At 49.1% G+C, this 13665-nt stretch overlaps 1 protein-coding gene across 1 annotated transcript; it reads left to right on the top strand.

Moving 5' to 3' along the window:
- Positions 1-1603: 1603 nt before the first annotated feature.
- On the top strand, positions 1604-3073 carry LOC121458776 (putative sperm motility kinase W). Its single transcript, XM_041668137.1, has one exon. The coding sequence runs from the start codon at positions 1604-1606 to the stop codon at positions 3071-3073; it is 1470 nt and encodes a 489-aa protein (XP_041524071.1).
- The last annotated feature ends 10592 nt before the right edge of the window (positions 3074-13665 follow it).

Raw genomic sequence — 13665 nt, 5'->3', positions numbered from 1 at the left:
ATCCTGGAGCCACCACCTTCTTAACAGTCCCTGCCACTTCCCAATATACAGAACAGGAAGGAAGTAGTCTCTGACAGAGGGGGCAGGACGACTGGTTGGTTTTTGCCAACCTGACACAAACGAGTCACGGGAGGGGAAACTCAATAAGAAATTGCCTCCATCACTTTATCCTGTGGTCATGTCTGTGGACCACTTCCTTCATCACTGATGAGGCTCTACCAGCCCGCTGTGTGTGGGGGGCAGCCCTGGGCAGTGGTCCTGTTTCATATGAGAAACCAAGCTGAGCAAGCTAACTTTACCCCAGGGCTCTTGCCTTGAGTCCTGCTTGAGTCCTTACCCTGACTTTCCTCGGTGATGGGCTTTGATTGGGATAAACAAACTAAATAAACCCCTTCCTCCCTAAGATGCTGTTGGTCATGGTGTGGGACAGCAAGCACATGAATGCTGGCCCCACTGCCATGGAGTGCCCTAGTCCCTTCCTTCAGGAGGAGGAGGTGTGCTCACGATTGGGAAGATAAGTCGGGACAGAGTGGACGTTTTACTTTGGTCTCTCGGTTCCCACCACTCCTTATGAACTAGTTTATGTTTGTCTCAAAGACAGCAAGAGATTAAAATCTGGTTCAGAGGCAAGATCCAAAATAGAGACTCTCAGGAACTGTGAGATAGGATTGACTGGAGATGGCCCGAGAAGCAGATGAGAGGGGGCAACCGTGCTCTAGCAGCTGCCCTGATCGTCCCTGGTCACTGGTCAGAAGGCCAATCAACACTCAGGATCACAAGAGAGAAATCAGATCTCCTATCTATAAGGAGCTGAGTCGCCACAGTGGTTGCCCAGGACGCCATGAGGTGAACAGGCACAATAACAGCCTAGGGCCCTCTTCTTCCAACAATCACTGCTTCCTAAAGAAGAAAGTAACCCCATGCCCAAGAGACCCCAGGGGGCCATGTCCTACTTTCTGGGCATTCACACTTAAAGTGCCCTGTTCCATCACACCAGAAGCCCCTGGACCAGGACCAGGACTAACAGGTTCAGGATAGAGAGTGACCAAGAGCTCCCCATACCCATGCCCTTTATTCCCCTGGCCCCAAGAATGGAAGACTGTAAACATGGCCTTGACAGAATCTCCTAAGGACTTTGTCTCTTTGTAGGATACCTGTTCAAACTGCACCTCATTCTTAAAGGGCCAGACACAGTTTGAGGTCCTTAGGATACAGCTACAAAGGTCACTGCCACTGTGCTGGCTGGAATCTCTCAACGAGTAAGCATCTGTCTCTTTGATCCACTGAAGCCGAAGCTGGGGGACGCTAGTTGCCTTTTCCTAAGTAGGGGAAAGCTGCCTGTGGTCAGACAGGGAGACAGTCACTGCAGGCTACAGCCTGCTGCTATTGGTCCATTTCTTGCTCTGACCTCACAAACAGTCACTGAGATGGAAGAATGAGAGGCCTGCATTTAAGGCTGTAGCCTGGGCTGCATTTCTGTCCAGAGACCAGGGAGCTGATTTTGGTGACCTGTGGGACTCCTTCATTCGTGTCTTAACTGGAGCTGTTTATTTGATCTCCGGCACAACCTTTCTGGACAGGAGGCCAGTAAACACCAAGCCTCATGGCCTGCCTCCCCCGAGATAGGGGCCTAGACCGGCAATACAAAATGCTGTTCACCATAGGCCAGGGTGGATTTGGCTATGTACAACTGGCCCTCCATCGCCTCACAGGCATGCCCGTCGCAATTAAAGTTGTAGAAAATCTGAAGAAACACCTGCGCCTCGTTCTATCAGAGATAGCGGTACTGGAAACTGTGCAACATCCACACATCATCCGCCTCTTCCAGGTTTTAACGACCACAAAATACTGCTATATAATAACAGAGTATGTGCCGGGAGGCAATCTGTACCAACTGGTTAAGGAAGAAGGCAGGCTGCAGGAGGAACAGGCACAGGTAATATTTGGGCAGCTAGTGTCAGCCCTAAGGTGCTGCCATGACCATGACATCATCCACCGAGACCTGAAGCCCCCAAACATCCTGATAGATGCACAGAGGAATGTCAAGCTGGGAGACTTTGGCCTTGCTACCAGGTGCAGAGCTGGCACTGTGCTGTATGGGCGCTGTGGAACCAAGAGTTATAATGCCCCAGAAATGGTTCTGAGGGAGGGCTACAATGGGAAGAAGGCAGACGTGTGGAGTCTGGGTGTGCTGCTGTACTTTATGACAACTGGGCACCACCCCTTCAGAGGAAGCACCCTGGAAGAGACCGAGAAAAAGATCACTATTGGCATGTGTAACATCCCAGCTCACATCTCTGGGCAATTGGAAAATCTCATTTACCAAATCTTTACAGTTGCCCCAGAGAGGAGGCCCTCCACTGAAGATATTCAGCACCATCCATGGGTCAAGAACCCTGAAGAAAACATCTCTAGTGACCCCTACCCAGATCCTAAAATTGTTGACAAGCTGTTTGACTATGGGTTTGCTGCCAACGAGATCTTTGACTCACTGCAGAAGCGGAAATACAATGAGATAATGGGGACATACCTGTTACTACAAGAACAGGAACACCAGGGGCTTGACTCCACCTCCTCATTCACTACGGCAGACCCTGGCCCTGCACCTCCACCATCTCCAGTCTCTTCTTTAACATTGGGTCATTACCTAAAAAGAGCCAGTGAGCCCACCTTTGGCCTTTTCCACACACAACCTTCACAACAGCACCTGCCTGATGTCCTGACACTATCAGGGCAGAAAATAAACCAGAGTGCCTCCATGCCTCTATGGTGTTCCCAGAAGAAAAGCCCCACTTCGAGCCATGCCCCACCGACCAAGGCCGCATCTGCCCCATGTGTCTACCGCAGGAGGGTAGAAGAAGAAATGCCCCTGCCACCTGGACCTGACTCTAACATGGAAAAATCATGCCTCCCTCAGAACTTCAAATGCTTCAGCGGACTGTGCAGGAGAATCAGAGTTTGCCTGTCAAGACTGTGTTGCTTCCCGTGGGCTTCAAATCCAAAAACCAGGCGTGTGTTCAACACCAAAGTGGCTCCTCTGAAAGAGGCAGGAGGCAGACGCAGTGAGGAATAGAGTGAGTACGTAAGAGATGATGCATACGTGTTAGAGTCAGGAGGCAGACGCAGTGAGGAGTAGGCGAGTACATAAGAGATGATGCATATGTATTTTATATTTCATTTTGACCATGTATTTTTCATTTGAAAATCAAAAATGTGTGTGTTTGTCGTATCCAAAAGGTTGTTCAGATGTCTACATAATTTGGATGGAAACCTGGAACTTAGCATACTTCCTCAGGAAGAAATCCTCCAGGAACATACCTAGGTGGTATCCAATGCAGCTGGACTAGCAGTAGTCAGCAGGACTGGGATCGGTAATGGGATAGGGAATGTTGATCTGTTGTCCATAGAGAACAGAAGTCCAGATTGGAAGACTCTGCTTAGGGATCCAGTGACTGGCAAAGTGACAATGGTCAAACCACAAAGGGGCCAATTCAATGTCTCCCTACAGTTTGTCTGCACAGGCAGAGTGTGCTGAGCTCGTGAGGCCTGACATCACAGTGTCAAGGCCAACATGGGGAGGATGAGCTGGATACCCAGTTCCTGTGTGCCCTGCATATGTGTCTAAAGCAGATGTTTGCAGGACCAGAGGCCTCTCCACAGCAGCATTCCAGGAGCATGCCCTCAAGAGACAGAGTTACCTACTAAGCATGTATGCCTTCTCCAACCCTAAGTCTTCCAAATCTGAGAAGACCGGATGAGGGATTCGTCTGAAGGGTCATGACCTATGTCTCTGCGGTATTGTGGATTTATTTCCTAATTCTGACCACAAAGAAAGGTAGATCATTGTGGCTGAAGAAGCTCATGCATGGCTGTAACAGAACTCGGCCGGAAGCACAAAGTAAAATTTCCTTACCTGAGCAAGGGATGGAGAAGGGAGAGGACACTGTTGTGCATAGGGAACAAATGTCCAGATGGAATCTAATATGATGATTTGGTGCCTGACAGACAGACTGTGGTCACGCTTAAAGGGGTCACTTCGAGGTCTCCCAGCAGTTCAGATGAGCTCAGACATGTTTGCTTACAGCCGAGAGTGGGGCGTCAGGTCTGGACAGCAGCATCTGAAGATGAGAGTTTAGATGCTTAGTATCTCAGGCAGCATGCCCACTCTGTGGACACTGGCCAACACAGGAAGGCGATAGACTGCAGTGCCCCGGGACTATCCATGGGGAACTAACTCCATTCTCTAATACAGAGGGTGCTGTGATAGCCATCCTAAGCATGTGATGAACAGGGAAGACACTCTGCAAGAATGTCTTCAAGCTCTCCATCCGAAGACTGTAACGATAGCCTTCTCATAGGACACTAATGGAGCCCTTTTTCTCTCCCTTCGCGTATTCTGTACTTGTACATCTGCTGAACGATCAGGATGTGGGCAGTCTCTGGAAGGTCCTTGCCTAAGCTGGGGAGTTGTCACCATCTAATGCAGAAGCTCTTGTGACAACACACAATATTGTTGACAAAGCTCTTCTGCCCTATGAGATGAGGAGCTGATTCACCTGTCTCCATGTAAGCACACCCCAGTCTGCCCTTCTGGGTTCTACTGTCACTATGGTGACACCAAGACAAGAAGGACTTTGACAGGAGGAGGTTTGAAGGGAAGACAATGTGAGGCCCAGTTGTAATGGAGAACTAGATACTGAAACCACAGATCCCCTCTTCAGACCCGCGTTCTTCACTGGTGTCCTCGTAGTGACAGCTCTGTCACCAAGAAGGCAACATCTTATTCCCTGAATCTCCTTCAGCTTTAGTTCTCAGTCTTCTAGACCTGAAGTGTCTGCAGGAGGGCCTCTCCAGATTCTTCAGTGCATGGCCCTATGACCACTGTTGCTGAATTTCCTTGGGATTTTGTTCCAGGTGTGGGATGTCAGACAGAGCTGTGCTCACAATTATAGCCATGCAGCCTGTTCCTCAGCCCTTGGGCTGTGCTTGCTCCAGGCCTCCTGTAGCATCTTGGTAGCAATTCCTCCCTCCATGGGCCCGACTCCATTCTTACCTCCAAGGAGTAAGAGTGAAGATCATGTCACTCCAGCTTCTGGTTGCTGTCGTGTAATGGTGTGAGCTGTTCTTTTGTCTGCTGACATTCAGTAAACATGGCGGTGTGTCAGGTCCTCAGTAGGGGCTGGATGCCAGGATCGTTAGTCTGATGGTCAAGCTGCACCAAGGAGCTGGGATGCTGTCATGGTCCAAGAAAATCAGGAAGAGCAAGCTGGTGAGGTAAGTGCACATGAAAACAGTTAAATATAGTAACAGACCTGAAAGGGTGCAGGGTAGTACAGGAAGCTGGAAGAGACTGTCTTGTGTTAAGGTCACAGCTGGGAAGACCCAGGGAGGAAAGAAGGGATGAGATGGATGGATGGCCTTCAAAACAGCCATGTGACAGGCTGCCAGCACTGATGCCTGCTCCCTATGCCTCTCTGTGATAGTGAAGCAAATTTCTCATTAATTTAACTTTTGACTAAATGGTATTCTCAAATCTCTCTTGGCTCCCAGGCCCTGAGAGTGTTGGCAGTTCCAACATGGCCATCGGCCTGCAGGATGCCCTCCTCTTCTGCTGCTGGTGAGAAAGGCAGAGGAGGGGGTAGAACTGTGGGGGAAGATAGGAGCTAGAATCCAGCATGAGAGGGTGTCTACGGTGGAGTCTCAGCGCTAAGGGACCATGTTCCTGCTATAGGGCCCCACCCTTCTTCACGTATACCTGCAGGAATTTCAGAGCCAGTGATTCTTCCAGGTCAAATGTGTCACCTGGCAGTCCTCCTAGAACGGGGTCATTCTCAGCCCCTGATGTTGTTTCTGTTCCACCCAGACGCTCAGTCACCTCGAGAAGACCTGTCACTATCCAGGATTCTTTTTAATCTGAAAGTAAGGCACTGAGTAGGGCAGTTGGATGTGCACCCCAATACTCTCTACCCTGACCTACTATCACGGTCTTCTTTGTAGATGTCACCATCTGTGAGTCTGAACTTCAGTAAAGCAGGCAGGCTGTGAGGCTGCCCTGATGGGGACATTCTGGGCTGGAGTCACATCAAAGAATTGTGTACCAAGGTCCTTGTTCCTGGCTGCCGAGGGCAGAATAAACACAAAGACATGCTGTGTCTGCATGCTGTCTGTCAGGATCGATGTTCTGGAACTCCCCAAAATCGTTGCTGTTGCTCCTGCTGCCAAAAGCCAGGCCATGTACTTATTTTAAAAAATGAGTTTTCCAGCTCCAAATCAGGAAATTTCTGTGTCAAAGAAGACAGTGCCTAGAGTTGACATGGAAGATCAGGTGAGGAAGATGGGAAGGTTCTCACGAAGCTTACTTACCCCAAATCCCCAGGTTCCTTCTGGCCCAGCCCCAAACTAGTGATAGTTCCTGGAAACATAAGACGTCCCCTATGTGCTGACTGGGATCTCGGAGTCCCAAGTGGTATGTCTCCTGCAGGGACCTTTCAGATCCCTCTGGTTGGACCTGTTCCTCTTCATTCTTTGAACATTGAGGTGTGTTTGGGGGATGGGGTTCTGAACTCTTCAACCTGAAGACTCCCACACGCATTCTCAGTTTACAGAGCTGCCTTCCTCTTCATTAAAGTGATCCCTGCAGTGTTTAACTTGCAGGTCCCAGCTGCCTTCTCCATAGATGTTTTGTGCGGGAAAACAGGGAACCCGCTGAAACAGTGCATTGAACAGCCGGACGTCCCTGATGCCAAGAACCTGCACCAGACAGGGCACCTGGATCTGCATCAGCTGTGTCTCTTACGAATGAAGACCTTGTGATCATCCTTTAGCTTGGAGGACACAGTGTTCTCTGCTTCCCTCTTCTTACCTTGTCTTCTCTGAACAGCCATTGCCTGAGCCTAGGGTGAGCCTTGCTAATCCGGGAACATGGGGACAGGCTATATCTGTGACATCTGTGCAGCCTCCCCGCTGTCCTCTCCTTCTGAGCACTCTGTCCCCTGTGACTCACTGTGTGGATAATTCCTCCCTTTGTCTGTGCCCTCATCTTCCTTCAGGATCTATCTGTTCACTCTCAGGGCCTCAGGAAGGTGTGGGCTGGCTTATGTTCAGGGTTCTTGGGAATCACCGTCCTTCTCAGCCCATGGTTTTCCACCCTCTCACTTCTCCCTCAGCCTCCTGGTGAACGTGGACCCCTGGCAGCCATGGTCTCTGTGTGCAGGTCAGGAGGCCATCATCACTAGGTCAGACATCATCATCTGCATCGTCACCACCATCTCTAGTATACAGGTAAACAGGTGCTGGCCTCTCTCTTCCTCAGCCTGCCACTGAACAGAGTGACACAGGTCATTCCTTTCAATGCCCAGACCTAGAATCCCTCTGAAGATGGGACTTGGCAAAGGGCCACCTGGGCAGAGGTCCTGTCTTTTCAGATCACTGGTAATTTTTTAAATGGGAGAAATCTTGGAATCTGTGCTCTTCACCTGTGCTTCAGTCAGCGTGCTGGGGACAAGTTCCCTCAGTGGAATGGCGGTGAGAGCAGCAAGTAGAGGCTCACAGGCTTTCCTCTCGTTGTAACCGCTTCTCCTCGGAAGGTCACTACTGGAGGACGCTCAGGGCCTCTGAAAGCTCCTCCTTGCTGTCAACTGACATGCACCATGCACTGACATCCCTCAGCTCCTTGTCAGAACTCCTTAAGCCGTGTACCCTGGGTGCCAAAGACCACCAGTGGGGAGGCAAAGCTTGGTATTATCAGAAGTAAGAAAACCATCAGACATCTGTCACCTGTTATCCCTGGGTTGTCAGTGTGATGATTTGGAACATCTATGTTCATTTGCATTATGCTGATTGTGACTTACACCTCCAGGTTACACTGCATTATCACAGTGAAGTCAAAGCACAGGTACAAAGCAGCTACTCATCCCACATCCACGGCCAAGAGCAGAGAGAAAGAAATGCATGCATTTAAGCTTGCCTGCACTCCACCAGAGGTCCCCTCTCTTACGCAGTCTAGGACCGAAGCCTACAGAAAGGCACTGCCCTAAAGAGTTGCGTCTCTCCATATCAGTGAAGATAATCAAATAGCTCCTCTACAGGCACGCTCACAGGTGAACCTTTTCTAGATGATTCCTCAGTGCAGACTGGAGTCCCAGGTCACTCTTAGCTGCACCATTGCTCCCAGTGAACACCACAGCTCCCAGCACTGAAATCTCTCAGTTCCATGGCCAGAGACTTCGGCCTCTTGGCTTTCCCTGGTTCAAAGGAGACATCCAGTAGCATGTCCTCTCTTCTACTCTCCTCTCCCCCAGAATAACTGACTTTGTCTGTAGTCAGCAGACATCACTGGGCTGTCCCCACTGTGTCCAGGCCCGATGCTTCCTAGACTTAGATTATTTCCCACCAGACCGTGCTGCCTTCGGGTCAACCCTTTCTTCTCTTTCCAGCTCTGTATGGCTCTTGTCAAGTTGTGACGCCCATCTTTCCTGAACTGTTAGTGACTCCAGTCCACATTCCTACTACTAGCCTGTGCTAGCGTGGACTTGGTAGAGTCAGTCAATATCAGCTCCATTTTGGTATGTATGTTGCCTACAAACCTTAGCCTATTTCAGACAGATGGGTGAGCTCTGAGAGCCCAGGTCACCTTGTCAGACTCTTAAAATCATCTACAGTGCCTCACTTATTTCTCTGTCTCCCCCTCTGTCTGTCTGTCTCTGGTGTTCACCTGTCTGTGTGAGCAGCACCAGTGTGTGCTCTTTAGCATGTGGAGGTTGCAGGATAACCGTATAAACTCATTCTCCCCAACTGCTCTGTAGACTGAACTCTGTTGCTTCTTCCTCCAAATGTTTTTGCAGGTGGGGAGACCCTGATGGACATGAAGCAATGCCAGCACTTGCTGGAGAAGTCAGTGATGGCTCTGAGGAGTGGGAGTCTTGGCCTTGGCCCACACATGTTTTGCTGTCCTTCCCTGGATGCCAGTCAGGACAACGAGACCATCTCTGTCCCTCAGAGTTGACTTGGTTGTTGTTTTGGGGAACCCTCAACCTCTCACCTTCTCTGACTTTAGACCTTACTGAATCTTAGTGTCCTGGTCCACATACCCTTTTCTTTACTAGAACTTTCTCTGGCTGTAACTGTAAGTATGTACCATTTTAGAATGCTGCTACTCACATTAGCATACTCAGAGCCCTTGGCCAAGGAAGCTCTTGCTTACATGTGAGGAGAGCAAGCCAGGAACTTTAATCCTTCCTCAGGGACGAGAATAACCTAAAGCTCAGAGCATGACTTTGCCACGGTGTGGTCCCTGAGCCTGGAAGCTCCTGACTCCACTGTCCAAGCTTCTTGGTTTATTCTGTGTTGGGACCTTTTCCACTCCTTACTTGGCAGCGTCAACCAACGCTTCAACAAAAACTGCAGTCCAGACAAGCAGGGGCAGGGCTTCCAGTGGGATCTTGACCCATCTTGGTTCTCTTGGGTTCCATTTCTGTCTTCACCAATATATATATATATATATATGATATCACTCCATAGGTCTTGTCTGTTCCTATGCCCTGAACTCAGTGAGGAGTTTTGAAACAAGGAATAAAATAAGGAAAAACAGGGTCTGGAATCTATGAGAAAGCCCGAGTCAGACCCATGAGGCACCGGGAAAACAAAAACCTGTTCAGGTTCTAAGACCCTGTGAAGAGATGAAGTCAAGGTAGAAAGGGGGCTCACCGCAGGAAGTGGGTCAGAGGTCTACCCCCTGCTTGAACAAATTTTCTGTTTAAAGGGACCACTAACAAATTCCCCTCATTACTGTCTTCCGGAAGACAGGTCAAGGTGCTGCTGTCAGAAGGGCTGGTGGTATGAGCACTCAGATATTCACTCTGGAAAGGAAAGTCAAGCCATGGATTGCCCATCCAAGGGTCTTTTCTCAGAAGATCACCAAGGACATCATTTTTAGATGCAGGTAAGATGGCCAACTTAGAGGCCCTTAGCTTCTGATGCCAACACACTGAGGTTCTGAACAGCTATGTGGGAAGAGGGCTGAGAGTGTAGCTCAGTCTGGAGCAGGTGCCCGTAAGCGAGGCCTTGGCTCTGTTCTCAGTCACTGTGGGAAAATGTCTATATTCAGGAATAGGGAAGTTCCCCAAGCAGTGTCAGGTCTCAGGAAATGTAGCAGAAGCTTAGTTTGCACCAAACTCTGCCCTGAAACTGAGGAGGGGTTGATTATGGCTGGAAATATATGCAGTTCATGAAGGAAGGGGCTGAGAGAAGGGAAAATGTGGTCCTGATATAAAATAAATTAATTTTAAACTGCATCTTAAAAATACCCTAAAGTAGTATCCACCAGGACCCTTTCCACTAAGGGTGCTGTGATGGGGATGTTGAGAAATGCTTTCTTTGCATATACCTAAGCAGAAGGAGAGACCCCAGTTTCTCATCAGACCTCTCTGCTTCCTTTATACAGCCTTTCCAGGGCCCACTTTGCGATTGTGATCCCAGGTCCACTGGTTAGAGCTAGGAGGTGGGAAATGGCTGCGTATACACAACCCCAATCCTATGCTGGAGCTGTCATTTAGTATGGTCACCATGGTCTTTTCTCCTCTAGTGCCATCCAGTTGTGGCATAGACATCCTGCTAGAATCAAAGGACAATGCTTCAAAACTCTCACTACTGGAAGGACAGGGTACTTAGTGTGTTCTGGGCTGCCAGGAAAGGGGCAGTGGTGCAAGGAAGAAATCTGATCAACAGGTGGATTGCACTCAAGAACACAGCCCCCATAACACATACCTATTTCATTGTTCTCACTGCCAGCACCTTGGCTTATGGTCCAGACCTCAGTCACCTTTCAGACCTCTTGCCCTCGTGTAACACATCAGACAGTCTCCACATCCAGTGTCCCACTCAATACAGCTCTAAGGTGACTCAGCTCTCACTACACAGCTAGGGTGGGAAGCTTTCCTTTGTAGCCTTGCAGCCATTCTTGGTCTCTTCCGTACACTTTCCTGGTACACTCAGACCTAGGGAATGTTATCCCAGGATTCCCTCCCCTTGTCAAGTCCTCACAGCGTCCAGCACGATGTCCTCTGCATTTTCAGGTGAGCCTATGCACCAACTCCGCCCATCAAATAGAGCAGCTAAATCTCACTGCGATTATTTTCTGAACTGGCCCATGGCTCACCTCTGTGCTGCTCAGGAGGTTTAATGCATCTCTCAATTTTCCAGGGTCCCCTTGGTGAGATGACACTCGGAAGGGGAACAGAGGTGGAAGGTCTTCTCTTGAGCGTCCTAAGGGAGCTTAGCTGCTGACGCACACATGGAGGGAGACCATATCAGGAACTGGCATTTATGGAACCCCATATGCTCTAGGAATGTAAAGCAGTGAGGCTGGGGTTCCTCCAATGTGGCTGTATCCCATGTTTTCTCACAGGAGAGAGAGTGTCTTTCTAAATTTTACATGGGAGCTTGCCTTCTCCTATAGGCCTGAGCTGGCTGTCGTACAGCACACGCTGGGAGATTAAAGTCTTCAACAAGAAAGCAGCCCACTTCTTCTGGCCAACAGGGAACCACTGACCGCCTGACTGCCAATTCTTTCTGTTGCCTGGAGATCCCAGATACTCCGGAGTTTATTGGGTGGGGAGCACGTGGGCTACAGGGCAGCTGTGGTGTCTGATGCAGAAGTGCCTCCACTTCCTGCTCATTCTGCCCTCCTCCTATCCCTGCTCTCTGCCATCACAGAATGCTATGCTGTTCTTCAAGCTTTCCCAGTCTTCCTGGAGAACTCAATCTGCCTGGTCATTAGAACGTCCTGCAGAGCGTATGACCTGGAAACACGTGAGCTTCCATTATTACCCTTGCATGCTTTTATTGTTCTGACTGGGTATATGTAAACATTTATGAAGTTCAAGTTCAAACTATGCAGACAAGACACTTTAGAAAACGGTCAACTCTCTTGTCCCTTGCCATTTCGGTCCACTAAGCACCCTCTGACAACTTATCTTGTTCCCATCCTTTCCTCCACCTGTCTGGTCTTTGTCAGTTGCTACTGACACATGGTCATCCTTTTCCTGTCTTCTGGAAATGGCCTGGTTGCTTTTAGTGGGCTGCCTACATCATTCTCCTCTGGTGCTTGTTAGGAACACCATCTCACCTGTCCTGCCTGATGGGCAATTAACATTGGCAAATGATTTGTGAGAAGAGTCCTTGCCCAGATGCAAAGTGGTATCGATGGGCTGAACCTTCAGGGAAACTCCCAGAGCTGGGCCTGAGGGTTTCAAGAGAAGCACAGTAAGTTGTTACATGTTAGGGAATTCCCACCTTGCTGTATGCCACTGTGATATGTTCAAGAACTGAAGTACTGTGGCTAGCTAAATTCTGGAGTACTCATTTGGTACTGAGAAGCCTGGATACTACTTTTCCATAGAAGGCTGAATTTAGGACTGTCCAGGTAGAGTTCAAAGAATTCCATGTTCAGGTTTCACACATACCCAGGGCTGAAAGACAAATCTTCTAAAGTCCTTGACTTTCCCACAGACTGTCAACACAAGCTACCAGCACTAGCTCTCATGAATGGTCATTCACTTGCAGCTAACTTTTCATCAACCTTTCCTTCTAGCGTCCTTTTTTGTCTCATGTGCTTGCTACCTCCTGGCATATGCCATGCTCCCCTCCGCTGATCCCTTGTTCTCCACCAGGTTCTGGGACAGAAGAAAGCCTGGATGCTGCTGCCATAAGCTGTCTGCTGGCATGTACGCTGGAGAGAAGCTGACTGGTTTGTGGGCTTCTCCTGACGTCAAGGTGTCTGCATGGTGAGACAGGCCAGGTTCCTACAGTTCCGAATCAGTTGTCATGACGTACCACACTCTGTTCTACTGGGGAAGGAATAGGATAGGAAAAAGGAGAGCAAGCATGGTTCAGCGTTGGCTTACTTCTCACTATAGTCTCAGGGCTTCTCAACTCTGCACCACATTTGCTGTGGCCAAAGGTACAGCACAGGCTCACTGTGTTATGAGTAACTGTTCCTGGGCCGGTTGATGAGTTGGGACTGTCCTCACTGGATTCTCTTTGTAGACCAATCTGTACCTCTATTTTCATACCTGCCTTCAGTCTGACCAATCATATGATTCCTTACGGAGAATATTCCTCCTCTTATCATTTTCAGTAAACTCATCAACCAGATGCTGGAATTCATGTGCCATCTCTGAGCCCTCCTGACCCAGTCCTGACCCACGGTGGAGCTCTGTCATCATTGGAGGAATGGGTCCAGGATGATACAAGACAAACATCATCTATGAACTTTTATCAAGATGTAATAAGATGATATCAGCACTTTGACTGGTAAGTAAGTCTAAAATGTGTTCTTTGCTACTCTTATTGGTCGAAGTAGGGGAGAAGTCTTCTGAAGTCCTTTTAGGATCCTGGGTACATGTCTCAGAGGACATCTCTGGACAGTGGCATGTCTGCAGTGTCTCATCATTTCTTCATGATGCTCATCATCATACTGGGACTTGACGACACAGTACAGGAACACTCTAGTCTATGGTGTATGAATTTGCCATGTACACAGCAGAGCAGGTACTCATGTGAAATAGTATTTGGACATATTTTCCACTAGGTGGAAGAGCCATTTGTCCACTGTCCTCATCCCTGGATGAACTGACACATGGGTCTCTACTCTTGTGATTTTCTCTG

Source organism: Microtus oregoni, unplaced genomic scaffold (assembly GCF_018167655.1).
Source record: "Microtus oregoni isolate MIOR12 unplaced genomic scaffold, Mior012 000018F_ref0000195, whole genome shotgun sequence".
Lineage (NCBI taxonomy): Eukaryota > Metazoa > Chordata > Mammalia > Rodentia > Cricetidae > Microtus > Microtus oregoni.
This window is presented reverse-complemented; position numbering and strand designations above follow the sequence as displayed.